The 26,177-nt window shown below is 34.7% G+C and overlaps 1 protein-coding gene across 2 annotated transcripts in view; it reads left to right on the plus strand.

The window, feature by feature from the left end:
- The window catches only part of BRIP1 (BRCA1 interacting helicase 1), a 116,880-nt gene that overhangs the window by 15,462 nt on the left and 75,241 nt on the right, over positions 1–26,177 (plus strand). For both annotated transcript variants that reach the window (XM_045836825.1, XM_045836826.1), the window contains exons 7-9: positions 18,824–19,114; positions 22,535–22,756; positions 25,001–25,200. In XM_045836825.1, the coding sequence (XP_045692781.1) occupies positions 18,824–19,114; positions 22,535–22,756; positions 25,001–25,200 (713 nt within the window). The remainder of the gene's footprint in view (positions 1–18,823; positions 19,115–22,534; positions 22,757–25,000; positions 25,201–26,177) is intronic.

The following is a 26,177-nucleotide window of genomic DNA, read 5'->3' on the forward strand; positions in this document are numbered from 1 at the left end:
GTCCGTCACTGTACAAGGTTATTACCATATTCCCTATGCTGTGTATTACATCCCTGTGACTTATTTTATAACTGAAAATTTGTACCCCTTATTCATCTTCATGTATTTCACCCATCTCCCTCTCCCTCCATGCCTGGTAATTTTTTATTGAGTTCCACATACAGTCATAGGTTGCTTAATGATGAAGATATGTTCTGAGAACATCATTGGACCATTTCATCAGTGTGTTAGCATCATAAAATACACTTACCACAAACCTAGGTGTTGTAGTCTGCTACGCACCTAGGCTATGTGGTATATAACCAGTTGCTTCCAGGCTACAAGCCTGTATCGCTTGTTGCTGTATAAAACAGCACGAAATTAAATCAACCATAGAGAAAATGATGCAGTTGGGAGACATGACATGGATAAGGTTTTACTGACATAACATGGCATACTGTTTCAAAGCAAACATTTCTTTATAATTAGAAAAAGTATACTCTTAAAATAATGATAAAAGTATAGTACAGTAAATACACTAAACCATAACATAATGGTTTGTCATCATTAACAAGTAGTGTGTGCGGTACATAAATGTGTGTGCTGTGCTTTCATATGACTGCAGCACAGTAGGTTTACTTACGTCTACATCACCGCAAAGATGTGGGTCAAATCGTGCCTTCTGATGTTGCAGTGTCACCAGACAGTGGGAATTTTTCAGCCCCATTATAATCTTAGGGGACCACCGTTGTGTATGTAATTGGTTATTGACTGAAATGTGAGGCGGTGTGTGAATGTATTGTGAATTTTACCTTTTTGGGTGCTGGATGTTATTGTACTGTATTTCTATAAATACTCTTGAGTTTTGTTCTGAAATGCAGTTAAGTTACTTTGAATTGGTGTGATCCTTTGGGTCTTACTTTTAAGATTTGTTAGGTGGGACCTGAGCAAGGTTTGGTTTGGGGCTCAATAGAAGCTGGCTCCTGTTGAGTCATCTACTCATGCTCCATGAATTGGGAGGTTTTTCTAGCCTGTCTGGTAGGGACAGGTACTATTCCCTGCCCTGTGAGAATGCCCCATCTTTTCAGGAGGTTCTTGCTACTGTTTTGGATTATTTCCCCATTGGCATGTGCTGATCAATACTCTACCAGATACTTCAGAGGTCCCTCTGCAAATCTCTAGGGTTCATTTGTGTAGCTCTCCCCACTCTGGTATTTGTCCCTGTGAACGTCAGTCTTTGTGGTCTCCCTGGGCTCTCAGCAGTCCGTGTCTCTGGAACTCAGGGTTCCTGGGCTATGTCTGGATTCCCCTTCTTATGCCGTAGACTGGAAACTCCCTCGAGACGATAGATACACTGAGGCAGTCACAGGGCTTATCTCATTTGTTTCCTGTCTCTCAGGGATCATTCTTCCGAACCTGATGTCCTGTATCTTAAAAACTATTGTGTTATATATTCTGTCTGTATTTTTGTTTTTTCAGGTAGGGGATGAGAAAACATTAACTTTGGGAATAAATTTCAAAAGTCTTTAGATGGCTTATAAAATTCCTATTTACCTATTCAGTGTTTAGGCCTTTATAAACTTTTTGCATTCTTTTGCCCCTTTTCCTCTTCCCCACTCTTTTTTTTCTGACCAATGTCATAGTTGTGAGGTGGTATCTCATTGTGGTTTTGATCTGCATTTACATGATAAGTGATATTGAGCATCTTTTCATGTACCTATTGGCCACCTGTAGTCTTTTTTGGAAAACTGTTTATTTAGATCTTCTGTACATTTTTTTTACAGATTTTATTTATTTATTTTTTAGAGAGAGGTGAAGGGAGGGGAAAGAGAGGGAGAGAAACATCAATGTATGGTTGCCTCTCACGCGGCCCCCACTGAGGACCTGGCCTGCAACCCAGGCATGTACCCTGACTGGGAATTGAACCAGCGACCCCTTGGTTCACAGGCTGGCACTCAATCCACTGAGCCACAAGAGCCAGGGCTGTGCATTTTAAAAAAAGATTTTCTTTGTTTATTTTTAGAGAGAAGGGAGGGAAGGGAGAAATGGAGAGAAACATCAGTGTGTGAGAGATACATTAATCAGTTGCCTCTCATAGGCCCCCCAACTGGGGACTTGACCCTCAATGCAGGCATGTGCCCTGACTGGGAATCCAACTGGCAACCTTTCGGTGCACAGGCTGGCACTCAATCCACTGAGCCACACCAGCCAGGGCTCTTCTGTACATTTTTAATTGGAATTTTTTTTGCTATTGAGTTGTATGCATTCCTTATATATTTTGGGTATTAACACCTTTTCATATGTATGATTTGCAAATATCTTTTCCCATTCAGTACATTGCCTATCCATTTGTTGATGGTTTCCTTTGTTATGCAGAAGCTTTTTAGTTTGGTATAGTAGCCTTGTTCATTTTTGCTTTTGTTGCTTTCTATTTCAGTTAAAAAAACATCACCAAGACCTGGGCTGAGGACCTTATCACCTATGTGTTCTTGTAGGATTTTTGTGATATTAGGTCTTAAATTCTTTAATGCATTTTGAGTTATTTTTTTGTATGTTGTGAAATAGTTGAATTTCATTGTTTTGCATGTGGCTGTCTAGTATTCCCACCACCGTTTATTGAAGACACTGTTCTTCCCTCATTGTACAACATTTCTTAATCTTTGCAGAGTATTATAAGTCACAAAAACATTTTCTGTTAATCCTGGAATAAAGAAGTAGAAGAAAAGTAAGTTTCATAAGATTTAATATTTATTGTATATCAACTTCTGAAATTATCACCAAACCCCTTAAAGTGATTTTTAAAAATGCAGTCTATGTTAGAACTTATGTTGAGAAAGCATATGCCTCACATTTTATGTATCATATATTTTTTAAAGATTTTATTTTATTTTTAGAGAGAGGGGAAGGGAAAGAGAAAGAGAGGGAATGAAACATCAATATGTGGTTGCCTCTCACGCGCCCCCTTCTGGGGACTTGGCCCTCAACCCAGGCATGTGCCCTGACTGGGAATTGAACCAGTGACACTTTGGTTCTCAGGCCCACGCTCAGTCCACTGAGCTACACCAGCCAGGGCTTATGTATCATATTTTAATCTAGATCATCTAAATATCTTAAAGGCGGTAATTTGAGGGACTTGGACAGTAACATTTCTTTTTTAGGACCTGTCCCTTCAATAGGAAGAAAAAGGTGGGTCTAGATTTATTATACCTTATATTTCATTCATATTTAACACCTCTAAATTCTAAGGATACTTTTCCTCTTTGGGTTCTTATAAGATGATATTAGGGAGAACAGTATTTATTTTTTAAAAGAATGGTTATTTGGATTCATAAATAACATTTCGTTCTTTTATCTCTACAAAGATATAAATGTTATACCTTTATACATTTGAAATCTGTAGTTGTATTATTTTTTGAAAAACTTTTCTGCATAAGTTTAATGACAAATTAGTTTAATGATTTTTGTTTTTCTCTAAATTTGACATTAAACTTTTTAGGTTTTCTTTCAAACTTTCTCAGTTTTTATTAAACTAATTTGGTTTTCAACTTGGAGAATTAAATAGTTACTTTTTTAGCTTCCTGTCATCTTCAGTCTGCTCACATGCTCTTCAAGTCAGAAAAGGGTGTCAGTACCTCTGTTTGAATTACCTTGCATTGTCCACTAGAATGGATATGTAGATTCTTTTCTTGTACTGATAACTTATATGTCGAAGAATTAGTCTCCATATGGGTAAAATATAGTTGAGAAAACATTGTTTTTTAAAATAGAACATACCATTCTGATATTACTTTGTTCCACTATTTATAACCATTGTCTCTAGAATTTATTTGTCCTCTTCATTCTTTTAGTAAATCCTCACAATGGGTAAGATATTTTCACAGATTCATTATTATGCTTATATTTACTTTTTATTTGTTCATTAAATAAATGCTAACATTGTCTATATTCCTTTACAAAAGTGATGATATTCTTTGATTTCGTGTAGTAGTAGTGTGTTACTTTGGCTTAGTGTGTAGAAAGGATATGGGCCCAGCAGAGAGCGCTGTTGACCTTCAGATAAAGTGGTGTCGGCACAACCTTGTGCCTTTTTGTATTACATCCTTGCCTTTTCTTTCCCTTCAGTCTCTGTCTGTCTTTCTCTTTCACACCACCTCCTTTCTCTCTCCCTCCTTCTTTTCAATATTTGGTATGTTCTCTAGGATCTTAGGAAAAAATGACCAATTTTCTCTGAAAAATCTTTTACAAGTCTCTTTCTCATAATTTTAATTTAATTTAACATAACTGCTTATGTAGTGATACGATGTTTACTATGTGCCAGCAACACTTCTAAGCACTGTAGAAATACTAGTTTACCTGGTAAATACAGATTCGTGTGAGTTAATGCTTTTAACTTTTTTGTGAATTTGATAGTTTTCAAAATAAGACAGAACTGTATAACTCAGTTCTTATTATAACTCTATGAGAAAGGTATTAATATTTTCCTCAGCGGCAGATGAGGAAATTAAGGCACAGAAAATTTAAATAGCTTGTTTATGGCACAAAACTAATATGTAGAGGCTGGTTTAAAGTAAAACCCAGGCCATCGGCTCTAGAATTGATCCTCTCAACCACCTCACTGTTCTGCCTCTGAATAGACTCTTACAGACGATCTTTGGGGGAAAGATAGTTCGGTTTTGCACTATTCTAGGTCATGTTGTCTGCCGTACCACATAGGTAATTCATTTAAGGTAGGTCCTCATTTAGTCTCTCAACAGCTTGTTCTTTTCGTTATAAGGCTTAACAAAGTTTATGTACTTATTTGTAGGCTTAACTGTTTTGTTTGTCTTCTTGCCAGGATAACCGTAAGGACAAGTGTGATGTCTCTTTTGTTCACTTTTTTATAACCAGTATCTGGCAGAGGACCAGTACCTAGTAGATACTCACATGTTTGTTAAATAAATGAATGAAAAAAAATGGCCAAAGTTAAGGACGTGCATAATTTACCAGTATTTCTTGTAACTTACAAATTTTACTCAGATCCATGTACTTAATGCGGTGTGATGGTTCTACATACAAGCAACTTAAAGCAGGTTTTAAAATGTTTTTTTCTTCTTCTATGGTACATTTTTGTTGTAGTTTTTATGTACTAAAACACAAAAATAAAAGTCAAACAATGACTTCACGGACCAACAGGTAAATTGGTGCTGAATATAAACAAAAGATTAGAAACATTTGATTTCTGTAGCTACTCGGAACAAGTTGTTAAATAATATTGCCAACTAATTGAAGTACAATTTATTCAAGGCAGACAAATTTTTGAAACCTATTACATGCCAGATGCTTAAAAATAATAACCTGTATTTCCTAAAAAGTTATTAATGATGATATGATGATAGCTTTTTGGAATATATACTTATGCCAGGAAAATTTATGTTTTCTTGCTTAATTTTTATATCAACACCAGGAGGAACACAGCAGATATTTATCTCATTTTACACATAAGAAAAATCAAAGCCTGAAAATATTAGATTATTTGACTATGGTTATACTCCAGGTAAATAGTAGAACCATGATTTGAGCCTAGTTCTAGAATCGAGTGAATATAGATTCATGATTATAAATGGGGGGAACGGAGGGAAAAGAAATGGCTAGGAAAAAAATTTTTTTCCTGTTGGCTGGTGAGGAAAAAAGAAAGCACCGTGCAAGAGAAAATAGATTTTATTATTCAATATGTCTGGCATTAAAATACTTTCTACTAAATAGTCAATCTACAGTTGGAGAAAGATTAAATTATCTTCTACAGTGGTGTGTTTTTATCTACTAAAGACTTGTCAAAGGAAATTTAAAACTCAAATTTAAAAAATTGTTTGAAAAACCTTTAACAATACAAACCAATAAAGAGTGAAAATCAAAATATTTTCCCTCAAAAATATTGCTCCCACACCTCTTTCTGCTTCCCAGAAGTAAAACCATAAAACACTTTAATGAGAATCTTTCTGGACTTTTTGTATAAATTCACAGTAGATATTTTTCATAGTTCTGTTATAATTAATTTTTGTTTTTTACATTTCACTCTCCTATTTGTAGGATGTATTTTAATATATGTATGAGCCGGGCTCTTCACTGTGTGCTTTTCCAAACAGATGATCTGTAGTCCTGCTGTCAATTAAAGTGTAGTTTTTTTCCTGATAGGAAGTTTTGCAATTATCATATGCCAAATATATACTTGAATTGGTTCCTGGACATTTTTTTCCTTTTTAAATTTTTACATTTTCAAAGTATGTATATAGTATGTCAGAGTTAAAGATTTCTATATGGCTTCAAACAAAAATTAGTAGACCCTTGCATTAATTCTATTCTCTACCAATTTCCACTATTTGAAGTCAATAATTTTAAATCATTTTACCTGTTTCTTCTGATATTTATTTATTTGATTAAAAATAACATGCTTAACTGCTTTTGTCTTGAAATTTTTGGTTTTAGATACCTTCTATTGCTTTATTATTATTCTAATTTTCTCATTCCTTCTTTCCCTTAACCCTTCCAATATTTGCTGTTGATGTTATTGTAACTTTTTGTCAGTATTATAAAAACTGAACCAATATTATACTGCCATTATATATTTTTTCCACGAACCAGGTTTTATTTTTTTCTAGTGTTAATATTTGCCTTGGCATTTATTTAGTTTTTTTATATTATCATAACTGTTTATATCCAAACTCTGATACAACTTAAAATCTGTCAATTCATTCAAATGTACTAGGTCAAACATGTTCTTTTTTTAGATTCTTGGTATTTAGGTGGAAATAATGAAAAATAATTTTTTGATATTGAATTATATATTTTATGACTTTTTGTATATGAAAAGTCATCTGTTTCTTAGAGCAAATTTGGAAACCATCAAAGTATAATTAAGTTATTAACATTAATTATTAATTCAACTATCCCGTTAGTATTAACCCCTGATATTTTGCTTGCTACCTATTTTTATACACATACACACACATAATTAGTTATCTATTGCTGTGTAACAAACCAACCATTTATTTAGCTTATTATTCTGGGGGTCAGCAGTTTAGGCTGGGCTCAGCTGGGCATTTCTTCTGCTGATCTCAGCTGGGCCACTCATGCGTCTGGTCAGCTGCAGGTCAGCTGCAAGTCAGCAGGGCAGCTCTGCTGCAGGGGTTGGTTGGCAGTCCCCTGGGACCGTGGAGTAGGTGTCATCATCTAGCAGACTAACCCTGGTATGTGTATATGGTGGCCCCAGGGTTCCAGGCGCAGCATGAGAAGAAACCCCGATATACAGATACCTTTTGAGCTCCTGTATGTGTCATGCATGCTGATATCCCAGTTGTCAAAGCAAGTCACATGGCCAAACCCAGATTCAAGGGATGGAGTTTACCTCTTGGTGAGAAGGGTTACAAAGTGACCTTGCAAAGGTTTATTTGTTTTGGGGTTGCTCTAGGGTTTATAACTTCATCTTAAATTTATCACTGTACTTTAAAATGCGAATATTTTACTTCACATGTAACGTGTAAGAACCTTCTACCACTATGCTTTCATTTCCATTTTCATTTTTTGTGCAATTTTTGTTATATATGTTACTTTTCTATATATTATAAAAAACAATATTTTGTTAATATTTTTGCTTTAAATCATCAGTTATTTTTCATAATTTTTTATTTTTTATTGAGACTTTATTTTTATAGCGTAGTGTAAGGATCACAGCAAAATTGAAGGAAAGGTACATGAATTTACTACATAGGCCTTGCCTCCCCACATGCATAGCCACCCCCATGATCAGCATGCCCCATGAGAGTGGTGTATTTACTATAGTTGGGGAACCTGCACTGACACATTACAATCACCCAAAGTCATACTCTATATTATGGTTCACTCCTCGTGTTGTACACTTAAAGGGTTTGGACAAATGTATAATACATGTATCCATCAGTATCATTTCATATAGAGTATTTTTACTGCTCTAAAAATCCTCTGTGTTATGCCTATTCATCACATCCTTTTCCCCCAGAACCACTGTCAGTCAGGGATCTTTGTTTTAAACTGAATTTATAGGGGTGACATTGGTTAATTAAATTATATAGGTTTCAGGTGTATGATTCTGTAATACATCATCTATGTATTGTATTGTGTATTCACTACCCCAAGTCAGGTCTCCTTCCATCACCATTTATCTACCCTTTAACCACTGATCATTTTACTGTCTTCATAGTTTTGCCTTTTCCAGAATTTCATACATAGTTGGAATCATATGGTATGTAGCTTCTTTCATGTGGTAATATGCTTTTAAGGTTTCTCCATGTCTTTTCATGGCTTGATAGATCATTTCTTTTTAGTGCTAAATATTTTGTTGTCTGGATGTACCACAGTTTATCCATTCATCTACTGAAAGACATCTTGTTTGCTTCCAAGTTTTGGCAGTGTTGAACAAAGCTGCTATAAACATCTGTGTACAGGTTTTTGTGTGCACATATGTTTTTAACTCCTCTAGGTAAATACCAGCAAACATGACTGCTGGATTATATGATGAGTATATTTAGTTTTTTAAGAAACAGCCAGTTGTCTTCCATAGTAGCCACTATGGACCATTTTATATTCTACCAGCAATAAAGGAGAGTTCCTGTCACTCCACGTCTTTGTTAGTATTTAGTGTTGTCAGCTTTCTGGATTGTGGCCATTCTAATAGGTGTGTAATGATATCTTGCTGTCATTTTGTTTTGCATTTCCCTGATGACATAATGACGCATTATGTTGAGCATCTTTTTATATGTTTATTTGCCATTTTTGTATCTTTGGTGAGCTTTCTAATAAGCATGAAAAAGTGAGGGTCTAATAAGGTCTAAAAGGAGTAACGTAGTCACTAAAAATTGGCTTGTTTCCTCTAGTTGAGTTTTAAAGAGTTCTTTGTATATTTGGATAAGTCATTTTTCAGATGTTTTTGTAAATATTTTCCCCCAGTTTGTCACTTGTCTTCTTATTTTCTTGATATGATTTTTTGCAGAGAAGAAAATTTCAATTATAATGAAGTCCAGCTTATTAGTTATGTCTTTCATAGATCATGCCTTTGGTGTTGAATCTGAAGTCACACCCAAGATTATCTAGGTTTCCTTGTGTTAGCTTCTAGGAATTTCATACTTTTGTGTTTTACATTTAGGTCTGTGACCCATTTTGACTTAATTTTTGTGAAGTTGTAAGGACTGTGTCTAGATTCATTTCTTTGCATGTGAACGTCCAGTTCCAACACCATTTTTGAAGAGACTAACTTCACTGTACGTTATTGCCTTTGCTCCTTTATTGAAGGTCAGTTTATTTCTTCTATTTCTATGTTCTCTATTCTATTCCATGAATCTATTTATCACTTCTTTCACCAATATCACATTGTCTTAACTTCTGTACTTTGTAATAAGCCTTGAAGTAGGACCACATAGTCCTCCAATTTTGTTCTCCTTCAGTACTGTTTGGCTATTCTGAGTCTTTCATGTCTTTGAATAAACTTTATAATTAGTTTGTCAATATCCACAAAATTACTTGCTGGGATTTTCACTGGTATTGCATTAAATCTATAGGTCAAGTTGGGAAGAACTGACATCTTAACAATATTGAGTCTTTCTATCCATGAACATCTCTCCATTTATTTAGTTCCTATTTGATTTCGTTAATCAGAGTTTTATAGTTTTCCTCATGAAAATCTTGTTAGATTTACTGATACCTAATCATTTTGGGAGTACTAATATGATTGGTATTGTGTTTTTAATTCCACACTCCACTTGTTTATTACTGGTATACAGGAAAGTAATTGACTTCTACATATTAACCTTGTATCCTGCAATCTTGATATAATCACTTACTTGATCCAGAAGTCTTTTTGTTGATTATTTCTAATTTCCTATGTAGACAGTCATGTCATCAGCAAACAAAGACAGTTTTATATCTTTCTCCCCAAGTTGTATACCTTCTATTTCCTTGTCTTGTCTTATGGCATTAGCTAGAACTTCCAGTATGATGTTGAAAAGGAGTGGTGAGAGATGACATCCTTGCCTTGTTCCTGATCTTAGTGGGAAAGCTTTTAAGTTTCTCACTGTGAGGCATTGTGGTTGCTGTAGGGTTTTTGCAGTTATTCTTTAACAAGGTGAGGAGTTCCCTTCTATTCCTAGGTTACTGAGTTTTTATTATGACTGCATGTTGGATTTTGGCAAATGCTTCTTCTACATTTATTGATATGACCATGTGCATTGTCTTTATTGGTCTATTGATATGATGGATTGCATTAATTGATTTTCAGATGTTGAACCAGCCTTGCACAGCTGGAGTACATCCATTTGGTTTGGGTATATAATTATTTTTACACATTGTTTGTTTTGATATGATAATGTTTTGTGGCTTTTTGCATTTATGTTGATGGTGACTGTCAATCTGTTCTCTGTATCTATGAGTTTGTTTCTGTTTTGTTTGTTCATTTATTTTGATGTAGGCGGGAGGCAGGATCTAACTAATTTTTCTCCAAATATCATTTGTCTGATATTTATCAAAACTCAAAAGTTTTTAGTTAACTTCTCTCTTCTCTAGGGACCTCAAGTGTGTCATCCCTGCCTCTCTCCATAGAATTCTCTCATTATTTTTTTGTAGACTGGTTTTCTGGATACATATCCTCTTTCTTTTCTTTTCTTTTTTTTTTTTAAGATTTTATTTATTTATTTTTAGAGAGGGAAGGGAGGGAGATAGAGAGAGAGAGAGAGAAACATCAATGTGCGGTTGCTGGGGGTTATGGCCTGCAACCCAGGCATGTACCCTGGCTGGGAATCGAACCTGCGACACTTTGGTTCACAGCCCGCACTCAATCCACTGAGCTATGCCAGCCAGGGCTTACATATCCTCTTTCATGTGACCTTACCATGACATCTCCAAATGGAAGGCTTCAAGACTACAAGATGTTCTGGTTTGTTACCTGTAGTTAATTAACTGAATTTACATGTCCCAAGTACCAATTCCTAGGAAAGTGAATCTGATTGGCCTTGTTATGCCTGGCATTGAGTTTGGGCATGGTCATGTGTTATTAATGTAAATATTCGGTGAACCTTTTCAGCAGAGGCTATAGATGATGACCAGTTTTCAGAATAAAGGTTTGGACACGTGTCTAAAGAGCTGCCTAGCATAGTATCTTTATCATATACACAAAAGCCTTACATATATAAGAATATATACCATTCTTTCTCATTTTGTTTTTCTAAAATGTTTTGGTTATTCCAACTAGTAGTTTATTTTCCAGATTAAATGCAGAACTTGTGGTAATACTTTAAGTCTATACTGTTCTATTCAATACACTTGCCACTAGCCACATGTAACTAATTGTTTTAATTATTAACATTAAAATTCAGTTCCAGTCCTGGCTGGTGTGGCTCAGTGGATTGAGCACCAGCCTGGTAACCAGAAGGCCGTGGGTTCGATTCCCAGTCAGGCACTTGCCTGTGCTGTGGGCCAGGTCCTCAGGTGGGGGTGTGCGAGAGGCAGCTGTTCCCTGTATCTTTCACACATGGATGTTTCTCTCCCTCTCTCCCTCCCTTCCCATCTCCAAAATAAATAAATAAAATCTTTTTTAAAAATTTAGTTCCTCCACTGCACTAATCACATTTCAAGTGCTCAATAGCTGCATGTGGTTAGTGGCGAGTGTATTGAATAGTGTCGATATAGAACATACTACCACTGCAGAAAGCTTTATTGAGTAGTGCTTCTCCCCCCCGCATTTTTTTTTCATATAAACACCCCAGGTATTTTTTATGAAGTTGGTCACCATACTTTGGGACTCACTGGTATGTATAGTCACATCTGTGTGAAGTGCTGTTAATCCAGGAGAATGTTTACTTTATAGCAGGTTGAACATTTTTATGTTTTTGACTTAAACTGAGAATTCTTATAGAATAAGATTGTTCAAGTATTAACTTAGATAAAAATTATATCACTTTAGGTCTGTCTTGATTAATTCTACTGAAACATAGGCTTTTCAGAAACTGGGGCAACTGTGTTCAGGAATTCCCATTTACACTAGGCAAGAAAGTAAACAGTAAGTGGAGAGTAGGGTAACAAACACTTATGGTATCAAAAAACAACCGTGAAAAGGATCTGTCTTAATGTGCTAGCCCATTGCAGTTTAACATATTGCTTACAACCTTCACAATAGAATTTGAGTGACTTCAGTTACACATTCCAGGAGACTGGCAGTCTGTTACAATCAGAGTCTGAACTTTAGAGCAGGCTAATTTACAGCGATGGGATGAAGAAAGTTGTGGATTTGTATTACACACTCTCACCTGACACTGTATCTGATCCCTTACCTGCTGATTGACATCTTGAATGAGCTCTTTGAAGCAAGTTCCAGCTTAATTAAAACGTTTGCTTGGTTAGCAGTGATCTGTGAAAGCCTGTGATAAATATTGAATCAGGTTCACCTGCTGGTTCCTGCGAGTGGATAAACAGCTGCTTTGTGCAGTTTAATCATGAAACTGTGGCGGTAGAGTACTACTACTGTTTGAATTTTTAAAAAAGAATAGTTGAAAAGGTATAGTTATGTCACTTTTGCTATCTTACCAGAGTGTGTGCTTATGTGAGATTTTGCACAACAGGCATTGAATACCTGTTTAGATGGCTTGGACAACAGCAAATGGTTGATAAAGATTAACAATAAACCCTGCTTCTTATGCCCCAAAGATCATAGTATAATTCTACATTCATTGGCTTTTTACCACTAGCTTTATACATGCATGACTTTTTGAAATAAAAAGGGCAGTATTTTGTTTTTTGCCAAGTTAATTGCTAATGAAAATAATTCTGTTAAAGTTTTAAGATTTAAGGTTATAAATTCCAACTTCTCTAAAAGTTTATTGTGTTTTATAGTAATTTGAAGAATTTTCTAGATATTTTCCATCTGTAAAATGGAATTAAAAATTAATGAACTGTTTTAGAATTATGTTAATAATTAGGTAACCAGCAAACATTAAAAGAAAATTGAACTTACAAGTAGTAGAGGAACCTTTATAAAATTATCTTCTTTGAGTTATCAGTTTGTTTATTACTTTGCAGAGTAATTGTGTCTGGCCAGGTTGGTTGTAAAGAAAATGATGTTTTCATTTGATTTCCACCTAAAATCAGACATAAGTTTGCGGGTAAAGCCCTCACCCAAATAAGTCACAACCTTCTTTGAGCACCTGATGAATGTTATGGACTCACTTTCTAAAAATGCAGACAAATTTGTGCCTATAGTTCCTGGGTCATCTCTAACCCTCTGTAACAGTTCATGGGCCCTAATTTAAGAACCTATTTCCTAATGAGTTTGGTTAAAAATTTTTGGTCAGAGGGATTACGATGAAAGGCAGTCTACTGGTAGTAAGCAGCCGAGGAAGAGCCAGCACAGTGTATATTTGCTGTGCTGTGCTTTCTGTGCAGCACGTGTAGCGTTTTCAAGTGTATCATCCACTGCAGCCATCAGTGCCGAGGATTATCTACCATAGGGAGGATCCCTATTTCTTTACTAAGTTTTTATGTTTTTATTCCTATGATCAATTAGTTTGGAATTTTATGGGGAGAATAATATTTAAGTCATACTCAGCCTGCTCAGCATTGTTTTTTGATATTTTATCTGTGTTGGTACATGCAACCCTGGTTTATACTTTTTCATTATATATTGTATTCCATAGATTGAGCCCTCCCCCCATTTTATCCATCCATTCTTCAGTTGATGCAGTTAGCTTGTTTTCCTCACTATTAAGAAAAACAATGCTACAAATAATATCACTATTGTATCTCCTTTAAAGTACAAGAGTTTCTCTAGCATTTTTACCTACCATTGTCATGCTGTGTCAGAGGGCTTATATATATTTGATTTAACTGGATCACCAGTTTCCTCTCCAAAATGGATGTGCCAGTTTATACTTGGATTGCAGTTGTGAGAGTTGCTTCATGCCCTTTTCTAACACCCAATCCGGTGGGTGTGAAATAGAATCTAGTTATGGCTTTAATTTGCATTTTCCTAATTAGTTATGAGGTTGAGCCTTAGTTTGCACATCTTTTCAGATGTTTATTGGCCTTTCAGGGAGTTTTTTTCTCCTCCCTGTGGTTTCTTGTTCTTGGCCATCTACTGGATTTGTCTTTTTAAAATTGATTTGTTGGAATTTTTTATATGTTATGAATATTGATCTTCAGTTGGTTTTATACATTGCAGATATCTTCTCTTGGTTTGTGCCCTTTTTTTACTATTTTTTTTAGGGGAGTATCTTTTTAAATAGAAATTTGACATCTTAACAAGATTATTTTTTTCAGTCATTGTGCTTTTGGTGTACTGCTTAAGAAATCCTTCCCTACATTGGGATCATAAAAGATTTTTTCCTGTATAGGGACAGAGATCATATGGCCTACAAAACCTAAAGTATTTTCTCTCTGGTCCTTTACAGAGAGATTGTGGACTCTTGCTTTAAAGAGTCTCTTGAGAGTTTTTGTTTTTTTTTTTTTTCCCTTGTGGAACATAATGGGAATGTTGTTAGAGAATATTTGATTTAAATGTCAGCTAATAAGTTAAATTAGTTTTTATGAATTTAATTTTATAGCTTACCCTTAAGAATATTTTATAATTATATTCAGAAAATAATGCACTTAGAGTACTAACTTTAATAATTCTTTAATTCATGAGTGAAACTGATACTAATAAATTGCAAAAACTGACTTTATAGAACAGTTAAAGAGTGAAACTCTGTAAGTGAGATGAGGTGGCTATTGTTATTATCTTCTACTTGGCTTGATATGTCAGGAATTCTAATGTTTCTTGAATGGCTGGATGGATGGATGGGTAGAGGGTGAATGAATGAATGAATGAATGTGATAGTACATATAAGGTGGTTAGCACAGGGACAGCTTTAATAAATGGTCATTACTGTTAATAATGAATATATCGGGATATGTGTTTGTCATTGTCACTCACAACTACAGTGACCCAAGTATTAGCATAACAAGATGATTTTTCTTTTTAGCCTTGAAAAATAACAGATTGTCTTTTACTTTTTTCTTTTCAAGTATTTAGGTATAGCTATATTTTTGTTGTTGTGGGGAGAGGTTGGAGAAAGTTATGAAATGTTACAGGTTGACATTGTAGTATCTTAATCTACTTGAACTTCTAATTGTAGTTTTGTGAAAGAAATACTGGCAAGGATTGAGCAGTTGGCTTTTCTTTTAAGATCAGATCTTAAAATCCTTCTTCATCCTTTTAAGCCATTTAGATTATGTCTATATATACCAGGACAAGAAAGAGAATATATAGAAGTTGTTAGAGGAACATATTCCAAAAAATTTTGGTTGCTGATCATCTAAGAACAGTTTTGGCTACTGTCGATTTGAAATGTATTTTTAAACAATTGAATTCTACATATGGAAATAATATAGCTGTTAACACTCACATGTATGCTGTTATTTGGATTGGGTTTTCTTGCCTTTTGTGGAAATAAAAGGACTCTAGACAGTTTCCAGCTCTGGGAGAAGAAGCCATCTCTTAAAGGGTTTGCGGCTGCCACTCAGTGTGGCCGGTTTACAGGGCTTAGCAACCACAGGTTTGGGGAGCCCATGTGTTATCTTTCCTGAAGTGTGTTATCTGTCTTTTAAAGTGTTAGCCCTTAATTGAATTGGAGTCCTATAACCTCCTGTCTTTGCTGTTATTATGATTCTTTAGTTTTCTTACAGCATTGAAAGTGGCTGATTTGGGTTCAAATAATTCTTCTGTTATTAAATGTCTTTTTCAAGCCTTTCTTTTGCCACATTTAATTTTTTTCCATTCTCAGATATGATTGTACCAAATCCTTTAAATGGAAACAGCAATAGAAGATCACTTTTAAAGAAATAATTCCTCTTTAATATAGCAAAAGGAAAAGAATCATCTTTCTTAATTTCTTTCTTCTACTCTACTTGCCCATCCACCCATTGAAAAATCATCTTCTTGAGGAGTCACCTTAAGTTCATAGGTGGTATAATGATTTCAGAGCACTTTATCTTTTTTTTACGATTTATTTATTTATTTATTTATTTATTTATTTATTTATTTATTTATTTATTTATTTATTTTTAGAGAAGGAAGGGAGGGAGATAGAGGGAAACATCAATGTGTGGTTGCTGGGGGTCATGGCCTGCAACCCAGGCATGTACCCTGACCGGGAATTGAATCTGTGACACTTTGGTTCGCAGCCCGCACTCAATCCACTGAGCTACGCCAGCCAGGGCTAAGAGCACTTCATCTTAACAAACAGCCCTGGCTGGTGTGGCTTGGTGGACTGAACACTGGCCTGTGAACCAAAGGGTCACTGGTTTGATTCCCATTCAGGGCACCTGTCTGGGTTGTGGGCCAGGTCCCTGGTGGAGGGCATGCAAGAGTCAACCACACATTGGTGTTTCTGTCCCTTTCCTTCTCCCTCCCTTCCCTTCTCTGAGAATAAATAAATAAATAAATCTTAGTGAACAAAAACATGTTTAATATAAAATCAGCCATGGTTTATAATTTTCTTAATTATGAAGTGAAAAACAAATTTAAGTTACCTAAATAAAACTGCTCTAGTGGGAAACATTTTCTGAAACTAATTCTCAATTTTTTGTTTTTGTTAGTGCAGCTACTAGCATAACATTTTAATATAAACACATTTCATTATTTTAAGTTATTAGTGCCCAATGTACACCTTTTAAAATTAAAAAGTTTGAATATAGAGCAGCAAGTTATAAAACTGTATAATAGCATTCTTTTTTGTTTGAAAAATTGTATGAAAGATGTATTTATACGTATATGATGGTTTGCAAGTTAGAGTGAACTATTTGCAACTTATATTGAATTATTTGTCTGATTTATTTTGTTTATTTCTGTTTTGTTTGAATTTTTTTGGTCAGGAACAAGAAAGGAATTAAAAGGTGTAAGCGGTAAAGTTTTAAGTGGAATTGGTATTGGAAAGTGTTCCATCAAAAAGTAGATGATTTTCTAGCTTTTATGGATTACTTTTATTCTTGGATATAATATATTCACATAGTATATAACAATGAATTGGACCCTAGCATTCAAATATTCAGGATGAGCTTAACTGTATGGTAGGGAAGAGAAATAGTATAATTGAGTGAAAAGATTGAAGGTTATAAAAAAGTAAACTAATTCTGCCACCTAGAGTTACCTTAATTCTTTTAGTATGTTAATTAATTAATGTGATCATTGCCAAGGCCAAAGGAGAATTCAGTCAGAAATATCATGATATAATTTGCATCCCATTTTCTCTGTGACCATAAATTGTTAGATATTGCAACATATGTAACATAAACCACATGTCAGCTGTTTCCTGCCTCACTGTTGACAAGAGACCCATTCATAACTCTTCTTTTTATCCTTTCAGTGAATAAGTAATTATTCAATATAGAAGGCAGGATATTTGGAACTGGCTATTTAATGTGGCAGCACTCTGTAATGAAATCTGCTGTTACTGGCAACCTGAGAGGGGAATGTAACAATTCCAGCATAGCTGTAACTTTATCTGCTTTGACTGTTTATTTGGCACATCAGTGAACCTTTTATCCCAGTGAGTGACAGTTCCAGAAGGGTCACATTTACATCCATTCTATCATGTATTGTAATATTTAATGGCGGACAAGGTTGAGCGAGACTGAGAGTAATTTGAACTTGCTTTTCCACTGGGTCGAGGCTAAAAGACAGCTTGAGCCCCAGTGTTGTGGTGTAACATGCTATGACTTAGCATTTGTTGATGAAGGCTAATCTTACTGACTATAATTTTTTTTAAAAAAAACTTCAGTTAAATGGCAGATTTGTTCTGCTAAACCATCACCCTCCAGCACAAATTCTTTTAAGCTACTGTGCTACTTAGCTTTTTTCCTCCAACAGTGACCATGTCTATAAACTAACCATTTCCCAGTATTTCTCTGAGTGAGGCTGCGCTGTCCGAAATTAAGGTTGTTAGGTAGTAGTTACTCAGAAGGTTCTAATATATAGCATTAAACTTGTTTTCATTTTTGAGAGGTTTGAAACAGGAGAGAAAACAAATCAGGTCAACATTAGACTATATTCCTGAAGCTCTACATATAGTGTGTTTACGGAGACATATAACCATTTCAATTATGAAACTGAATTATGAGTAAAATTGTCCAGGAAAACCTATCTTGAATGATAATTCTACTGATGGATTTGCATTCTATGACAGGTAATTGGATTTCAGATGTACTTGTTTCACACAAGCAACCTGCCTTTCATATTAAATATTAATAATATGCATCCATTTTCATACCTTTGCTAGAGAATAGTGTTCGCTTCTTGTTCAGTGATACTCTAGATTCAACTTGACATTTCTGTTCTTTTGGAAGCTATATTTTAAATACTTTGAAAAATATTGGTATATTTTAGGATATTTAAATGGACTGTGCTCTGAACAAAAACAGTACTATTACCTCTACGCTGTAGTATCACAAATTCACTTGAAGCCTAAGCAAAAATTAAGATTGTCCTCAGTTTTGTCTGATTGTTTTTATAATTCCTGAAAGAGGAAAGTTTAAATGTACTTAAAACATTTGAGAATTTGAGAGTTGGAGTGGTATGTTAGAAACCAGTACAAATATGGACACATCATTTATAAGTTTTAAGAGTGAAAGAGAACCAGTTTGAAATGGAATTTGTCGTTTTTCTTTAATGGCAGTTTTTAGATGGTATCTTGAAATGTCTCTTTATTTGACAGTTGTGATTCATGGGCTCTGATTCCATGAGAGGTTTCGTAACATTTTTTATGGTGTCCAGACATCAGTTATCTTTTTCTTTCTTTTTTTCTTTTTTGAACAGCAATCTGGTCACTGTTCTAGGTGCTGCTGTTCTACTAAACAAGGAAACAGTCAAGATTCTTCAAATGCCATTAAGAAGGATCATGGGGGGAAATCCAAGGTACCAAAAATATATTTTGGGACACGTACACACAAGCAGATCGCTCAGATTACCAGAGAGCTCCGGAGGACAGCGTACTCAGGGGTCCCGATGACTATTCTTTCCAGCAGAGATCACACTTGTGTCCACCCTGAAGTCGTAGGGAACTTCAACAGAAACGAGAAGTGCATGGAATTGCTGGATGGGAAAAATGTGAGTAAAGTTATTTTGTTTTAGAGAAAAAGTAAGGCTGCAAGGGTTAAAGTCACTCAAATTTTGGTGTTCATTTTGTTTCATATGTACATTTCCAGTGATAATCAAATAATGTATGAAAATTGAATTAATTGCTAGTATTGATATTTTTGAAAAATAATTTTACCACAAGAAAATCTTGAAGTTTAAAATTATGGGGTTTTGTCCTAAAGTTTGGAGGTATTTAATTCCTTGGAATTAATACCCATTTTAATCAGATGTCTTCTTTCTTTTAAGTCCTTCTACCAAAAATAGTCAAACATGGATGACGTCATATGAAGAGATAAAAGTGTTTAAGTGATTTAGTCTAATTAGATTCCATTGCTGTCTTATACATATTGAAAAACTTCAAAGGAAGATTGTTTATTTAGGCTTTCTCTGAGCAAGTTTTAAAATGTTTTTTATAAGTGAATGAGAAATATAATGACTACCCTGTCTCATTCTAATTAGCACAAATTTCTCTTCCTAAAAATTATATTAATTATTAACTTTAAAGATATGTCATTGATGGTTTTGAAGTTTTCCAGGGAAATCTAGAATAACAAGAATTTGGACTAGGTGGATATAGAGAAGTCTTTCTTACTAAAGATATATAATTGTTAAATAATTGTTGGCAAAGCATTAGTTTGGTAGTCTGTGTACCTGTTTGATGACTAGTTTACTCTGAAATGGAAGTTCTGAGTCTGGAATTGCATCCAGAAATTATTGGTAAACCATAAATTGATAGTGTATGAAATGACCAGTGATATTTTAATGGTTTTTGAAAGCTGTTCTATCTTTCACTGGTATCTTGTCAAAGTTGTTTTTACACAAAAGGCTATGAGCCATAGCTCTTGGAGTTTTGTTTAACTGATATATCACCTTCTATTCTATAATTTAAATAAATTTATTTTGTATTATGCTTTTCTTTCCCAGTGCTTTCTTTTATTAGATGGAAATTTATTCATTTTATTTGGGGACATTCAAAATATGCTTCAATAGACATTCATGTAAATGAAGTATAACTACTAAGGAAATTCAGTGGAAAAACTTAAGGGACTTGTTCAGAGCTAGGAAGAAAATATAAATTAATGAATCAAAAAACCATTTTTGAAATTCTATTTATATTTATTTTGATAAGTTCTTTTTAACTAACTGAGGAACTGTGAAATTTTCAAAATATTTAAGAAGTTCTCTTCAAGGAGAGATGAAAATAGTGAAAAGTCAAATGCTAAAAAAGTAATAAAGTAGATAAAAGGCTCTTAGTGATAAAACCCTGTAAATTTTATGCTGAAGTAGACATCTTTCCATAAATGGCTAGTTTATCTACAGGATTCCTCAAATTCTTGAAATCTGTTTTTGTCTATATAGTCTGTGCAAGGAGACTTGCTGGCATTGCCATGATCTTTTTATTGTTATCGGGGAAAGTATAACAGTTTATTGTCTCATTATCAAAAGCAATTATAAAGTTTAAGATTGTGTGTTGAAAGCAGATAGTCTTATTTTATGTAATCCTCTAGAACCCCGTAGTGCTGGTTATGTTTTTTGATTGATCTTTACTGTCATGAATGTGAATCATGGAAAAATAAAAAGTAATCTCATAGACTTGCATGGTCAGAATATTTCATTGGCATTTACATTCTGTTTTAAAGTAAACAAGTCTTTTGTTTTTTTGAACATTAGGAATATACATAATTGGAGATAGCTGCTTGTGGCTGTTTGTTTTGACCTAATTCTGCCTCAGAATGCTTAGCTCCTAGGCATACACGAACATTCTTTTTCTAGTTCCCAGCCCTCAAGGTAATTTGGTATTGTAATGAGGGCCAATTACATAGTCACCATAGGTGTCTGTCTTTACCATGGCTGAATTACCAAAGAGAAATGATAAATAGATAACTGCCAGTTTGAGTGAAAAAGAGTTTAAAGTGTGATAACACTTCAGTTGACAGACTCCGCTCAGGGTTGTGTTACACTGCTAAAACGATGAGCTTTTCTGGTTTTGCTATCAGCCTGCACAGGAGTGTCATTCTAAGTGCCCTTGAAGTGTAAACTTTCTGATTTTTTGGCTTGATCCAAAGGCACATGTGTTTTTGTTCACTGTTTCTCTTTCTAAAGTTCTCTTATGCTGGAAAAGCAATGGATTTATTCTCTTAAAAGTTAATTTTGTTTCAGTTAAGAAAAAAAAATCAACTAGCCCAGAAATAGTTCTAGAAAAATTATTTTAGATATAGAAGAATATCTGTTTTCGTTAATGTGAAATTTAACAGTTTTTAATCAGTCTCTGAAGGCACCTACCTCCATACTAAATGTATAACAAGAAAATATTTAGAAGTGGGTACACAAATGCTCATTGCAGCACTATTTATAAAGCAAAAATTAGTAACAGTCTTAAATGCTCAATAATAATAAAATGGGTTCATCAGCTGTGGCACATCAATTCAATGTACAGATGTGGGCAACAATGAAAAAATCCTTAGTGATATGAGAAAATATTTCTTATAGGAGTTTTACTAAAACAGGCAGAGAGAAAAGAGATCCTAGTTTTGTGAGAAGTGATTATTATGGCTGGATTATTAATAATCCTCAGTGCCTGGGGAGAATTTTTTCATTCTCATTATTTTAATATTAGGTTATATTGTAAAGACATCAGTACATGTGTACTATATACCTGTAGAAGATATATGAAATGAAACATATCAAAATGTTAATAATACATTTTTGTGTGTGATAGAATTATAATGTAGGTTTTTTTCCCCTTGATACTCTTATGTATTTTTCAAATATTTGGAGTGAACATTCTTTATTCCCTTGGGACATTCCTTCCTCTCTAGCTCCTTCATTTCTCCTCTCCTTCTCTTCTTTCTTCCTTTCCTTCTTTCTTTCTTTCCTTCTTTCTTTCTTTCTTTCTTTCTTTCTTTCTTTCTTTCTTTCTTTCTTTCTTTCTTTCTATTTAGATTTGATTAAGTAATATTGTCTCATGTCTCAACTTAAAAGGTACAAAAGTGTCTGTTGAGAAAAACCTCTCCCTCTCCTGTCCCTAAGTCACTAGGAATTTCATCTTTGAAAGCAACTAGTGATACCATTGCTCTTGTGTATCCTTACAGAAATATTTTTGCCTAATATCACTTTGATCAGAACAAAGCCACAACAAGCATAATCTTAAAAATATATTTCTCAAATTAATTTGGGGTATCTGGAACTATACTGTTCTGGAGCTCTATTGAGTCAACTAATAAATATAGTGTCTTTTAAAAGGTTGGGATTGTAGGTATGGTATAATTTGTCTCCTTTATAAAATCTTCGCTTTCTGGCATTAATGTTCCTGAAGTTGTGAGATAAACTTGTTTTATTTCTTCTTTTCCAGTATGGATTCACATTTCAGTTGTGCATATTTGTTTTTAGGGAAAATCCTGCCATTTTTATCATGGTGTTCATAAAATTAGTGGTCAGCAGACGTTCCAGACCCTGCAGGGGATGTGCAAGGCCTGGGATATCGAAGAACTCGTCAGCTTGGGCAAAAAACTAAAGGCATGTCCGTACTACACAGCACGAGAACTAATGGAAGATGCTGATATAGTATTTTGTCCCTACAACTATCTTCTAGATGCACAAATAAGGGAAAGTGTGAGTAGATATATAAAAATTAGAACATTTTTCCTACTTATTGGGATATAAGGGTGAATGTAAAAGCTTTTAGATGTTTTAATGTCTTTTACTTTATTTTTTGTTTTATAGTTAATTTATGTAAGTGTATAAACAGATTAGAATACTGAAATCATTCTAAGGTATAATAAAAACTGAATTTTAGACCTTGTCACTTTAATTCCCAAAATAATAACTATTGTACTTTTAAGGACCAATACTGAAGTAGGATTATAGGAGGGTTTTTCATAACCTTGATAGTGATGACATTTTGGGCTGGATAATTCTTTGTTGTGATGGGTTATCTTGTGCATTTGTAGTAACAACATCCTAATCCACTAGATGCCACCAGCACCTTCACGTTGTAACAATCAAAAATGTCTCCAGACTTTGCCAAATATACCTGGGGAGGCAAGATTGCCCCCAGCTGAGACCCATTTATAGCTGTCACTCTTTCCATTTATGGATAGTCAGAAAAAATTATTTTATTTTTTAAAACATTTTAGTTGCCTATTTTTAGAGAGAGGGGAAGAGAGGGAGAAATATCAATGTGCAGTTGCCTCTCACACGCCCCCTGCTGGGGACCTGGCCCGAAACCCAGACGTGTGCCAGCACTCAACCCACTGAGCCACACCATCCAGGGCAGAAAGAGTTATTTTAAAACATTTATCTGAAGAATCTGTTTTGAAGAAGTTATTTTGGGAGAATATGCAGACTGCAAATTATGCTTTCTGAGCTTTTGAGAAGTGAACTTTGTATACAGCATTTGTGTATATTTGCCTGGTTTTTCTTAGAAACATTCTAGTTGTTACAGTATAAGACCAAAAAAAGTGAGTAACTTGCTATATTGAATTGTTATTTCTCTCTTTAGATCTGACTGCAAAACTTTCATTAGCTATTTTCTTAAGTTTGGAATTAATAGATATTGTTTACTATCCCTACTGTCCTACCTCTTAATTGGTTATCTCTTAGCTAGGTCTCTTTCTTGAGTGATTGCAGATCAATGACAGGTCAGTCTTCTAAAATTACTTTTATTAATTTTTCCTTTGCATAAAAATCTCTTACTGCCCTTTGCTCATGGGGGAAAGTCTATATTTCTTAAGCTTACTTCAAGTTGCTCAATAGTCTGACCTGAATCTACCCTTTCAGCCTTCTCAGTTGCAAACCTCCTACTGGAACCCCTCACACATTACGTCAGAGTCCCCTGAGGGTTCCTGGTTCTTTCCCCTATCTCTGGTTTTGGTGGCAGTTGTGTTGAAATGCCCTCCTCTCTGTCTATCCAAATCCAAATCCTAGTCCTCTTTAAACCCTGGTGTATTCCCAGCTCTTGTGTGGTCATCTTCAACCCTCCATGTGGTGTTATTTCCTCAGAGTAACTCATTGACAGTTGCTTTGCGACATTTCTTAAGTCAGGACTCTCCCAATTGCAAGTGTCATAAACTCAGCTTCAGTAAAGCTTAAGAAAAACTACTAACTCAGCCTCGTGATGGCTTTAGCTCAAGGCAAGTTCTTTCTGATGGGAACAAAGGTAAAGATAGGTAGCTAGCTAACCTGGAAAAAAGTGTTTGATCTCCAGATTACCCTGATTGTCCTAGTTTAGATCTCATATCCATTCTTGAACCAGTCGCTGTGACCATGGAGGGATGGGATACTTGATTTAATTGACACGCCTGGCCTCTGAGCCTGCCCATGTTGTCAGAGTGGAGATGTCCTTGATGAATAGATTAACAGTCCTGCCAACATCACATGGGGGCTGGGGAAGAGCGCTTGTCAGAATGAAATGTTGCAGGACAGACTAAACAAAAGATACATATCATATTACAATATTATTTCCAGAGTCTTTTGAATTTTGTATTGTTGCTTTAGTTTTGAAGGTTTTTTTACTCTGCTTTTTAAATGATGTTGGAGACTCCTTTATAGTGGGATTTGTATACTCCTTTGTGTAGTCAGCTGTACTTTGATCCTGTTTCACTTAACACATTATTTTGGTTGTAATAAGTTTGCAAAGTATTTTGAGAATGAAACGTGGCAAACTCTATAATGTTGAGCTGATTATTTGGTTGGCTTTAGTACTTTAGAAGTTTTAAGACCTAGGATCAGTTGCTTATGTAATTGCACTTGCAATATTGGCCTATAGTGTGATTTTTTAAAATGAAATGTCATGCCTACTGCTGTTAAATCCATTTTTTCTTGAAAGTTTTACAGGAAATTTTTTTAATCTTATAGATGGATATCAATCTGAAGGAACAGGTTGTCATTTTAGATGAAGCTCATAACATTGAGGACTGTGCCCGGGAGTCAGCGAGTTACAGCATAACGGAAGTTCAGCTGCGGTTTGCGCGAGACGAACTGGATAGTATGGTCAACAGTAACATAAGGAGGAAAGACCATGCGCCCCTGCAGGCTGTGTGCTGCAGCCTCATTAAGTGAGAACCTTTGTCTGTCCGTGTCATTTGTGCTGCCTTTGAGTTAAGAACATGTTCTGTTAGGCCAGAGTATTTGCAGTTAGTAAACTGACCAGGCACTTTGGAAATGGATTGTTCCTTGACAGTTAAACTTTTAAAAATTGGCTAGTCCAAAACTTTTGTCTTATTCAAAAGAATATAATGGGCAGAATCAATCTTTTAAATTGATCATTGTGAATCTTAATCCTAATTGAACAGGATAGATACTTTAACACCCCCATAGGCTATGTATAAGACTCTGGGCTGAACATAAACTAATGGTCTCATTTAACATTTTAAAGTTCTGGATCATGGCTTTAATTAATCTCTTTATCCTCCAGTTTGAGTAGGATTTTGGTTTAATGAGTTTCAGTTAATCAAGATTTTAATACTGTAAAATCATATTTAGTAGGAATTTTATTAAAATTTACAATCCATAAAAAACAATGATAAAATAAAATTTACATTGAATAATTTCTCTTTCATTAGACATTAGGTTTTTTATCTGTTTATCTTAGAAAAAAACATCCCCGACTCTAAATCCCATTTCATGTACTGCAGCATTTTTTGTTCCCTTTACAGTATACTTTTCAAAAAATTTGAAAGTTATACAGTCACCTGTGTGAATAGAAAAGGCATACACAGATTTGTGTTGTAACAACCTTCTCGCCCCATCCTCCATATGCGTAGTTCTTGTCCTCCTACACAAGTTTACCATTCAGTGCATGTTTATGCATCTATGAGTCACGGGAAATACTTGCTCTTGTCCCTTCTTTTTTATCCAAGTGATGGCATACTATATATACATTTTTGTCAGCCCCATTTTAAACATAAAAATACATTTTATGTTTTTTAAAACCATTTTGTTTTGGTATAACTGACATACACAGTGCTGTAAATATTTAATGTATGCACCTTGATGAGTTTGTAGATAAGTATACGTCCGTGAAACTGTCACC

The sequence above is a fragment of the Phyllostomus hastatus genome, unplaced genomic scaffold (genome assembly GCF_019186645.2).
Source record: "Phyllostomus hastatus isolate PE091 unplaced genomic scaffold, TTU_PhHast_1.1 phas_contig_210, whole genome shotgun sequence".
NCBI classification, from domain to species: domain Eukaryota; kingdom Metazoa; phylum Chordata; class Mammalia; order Chiroptera; family Phyllostomidae; genus Phyllostomus; species Phyllostomus hastatus.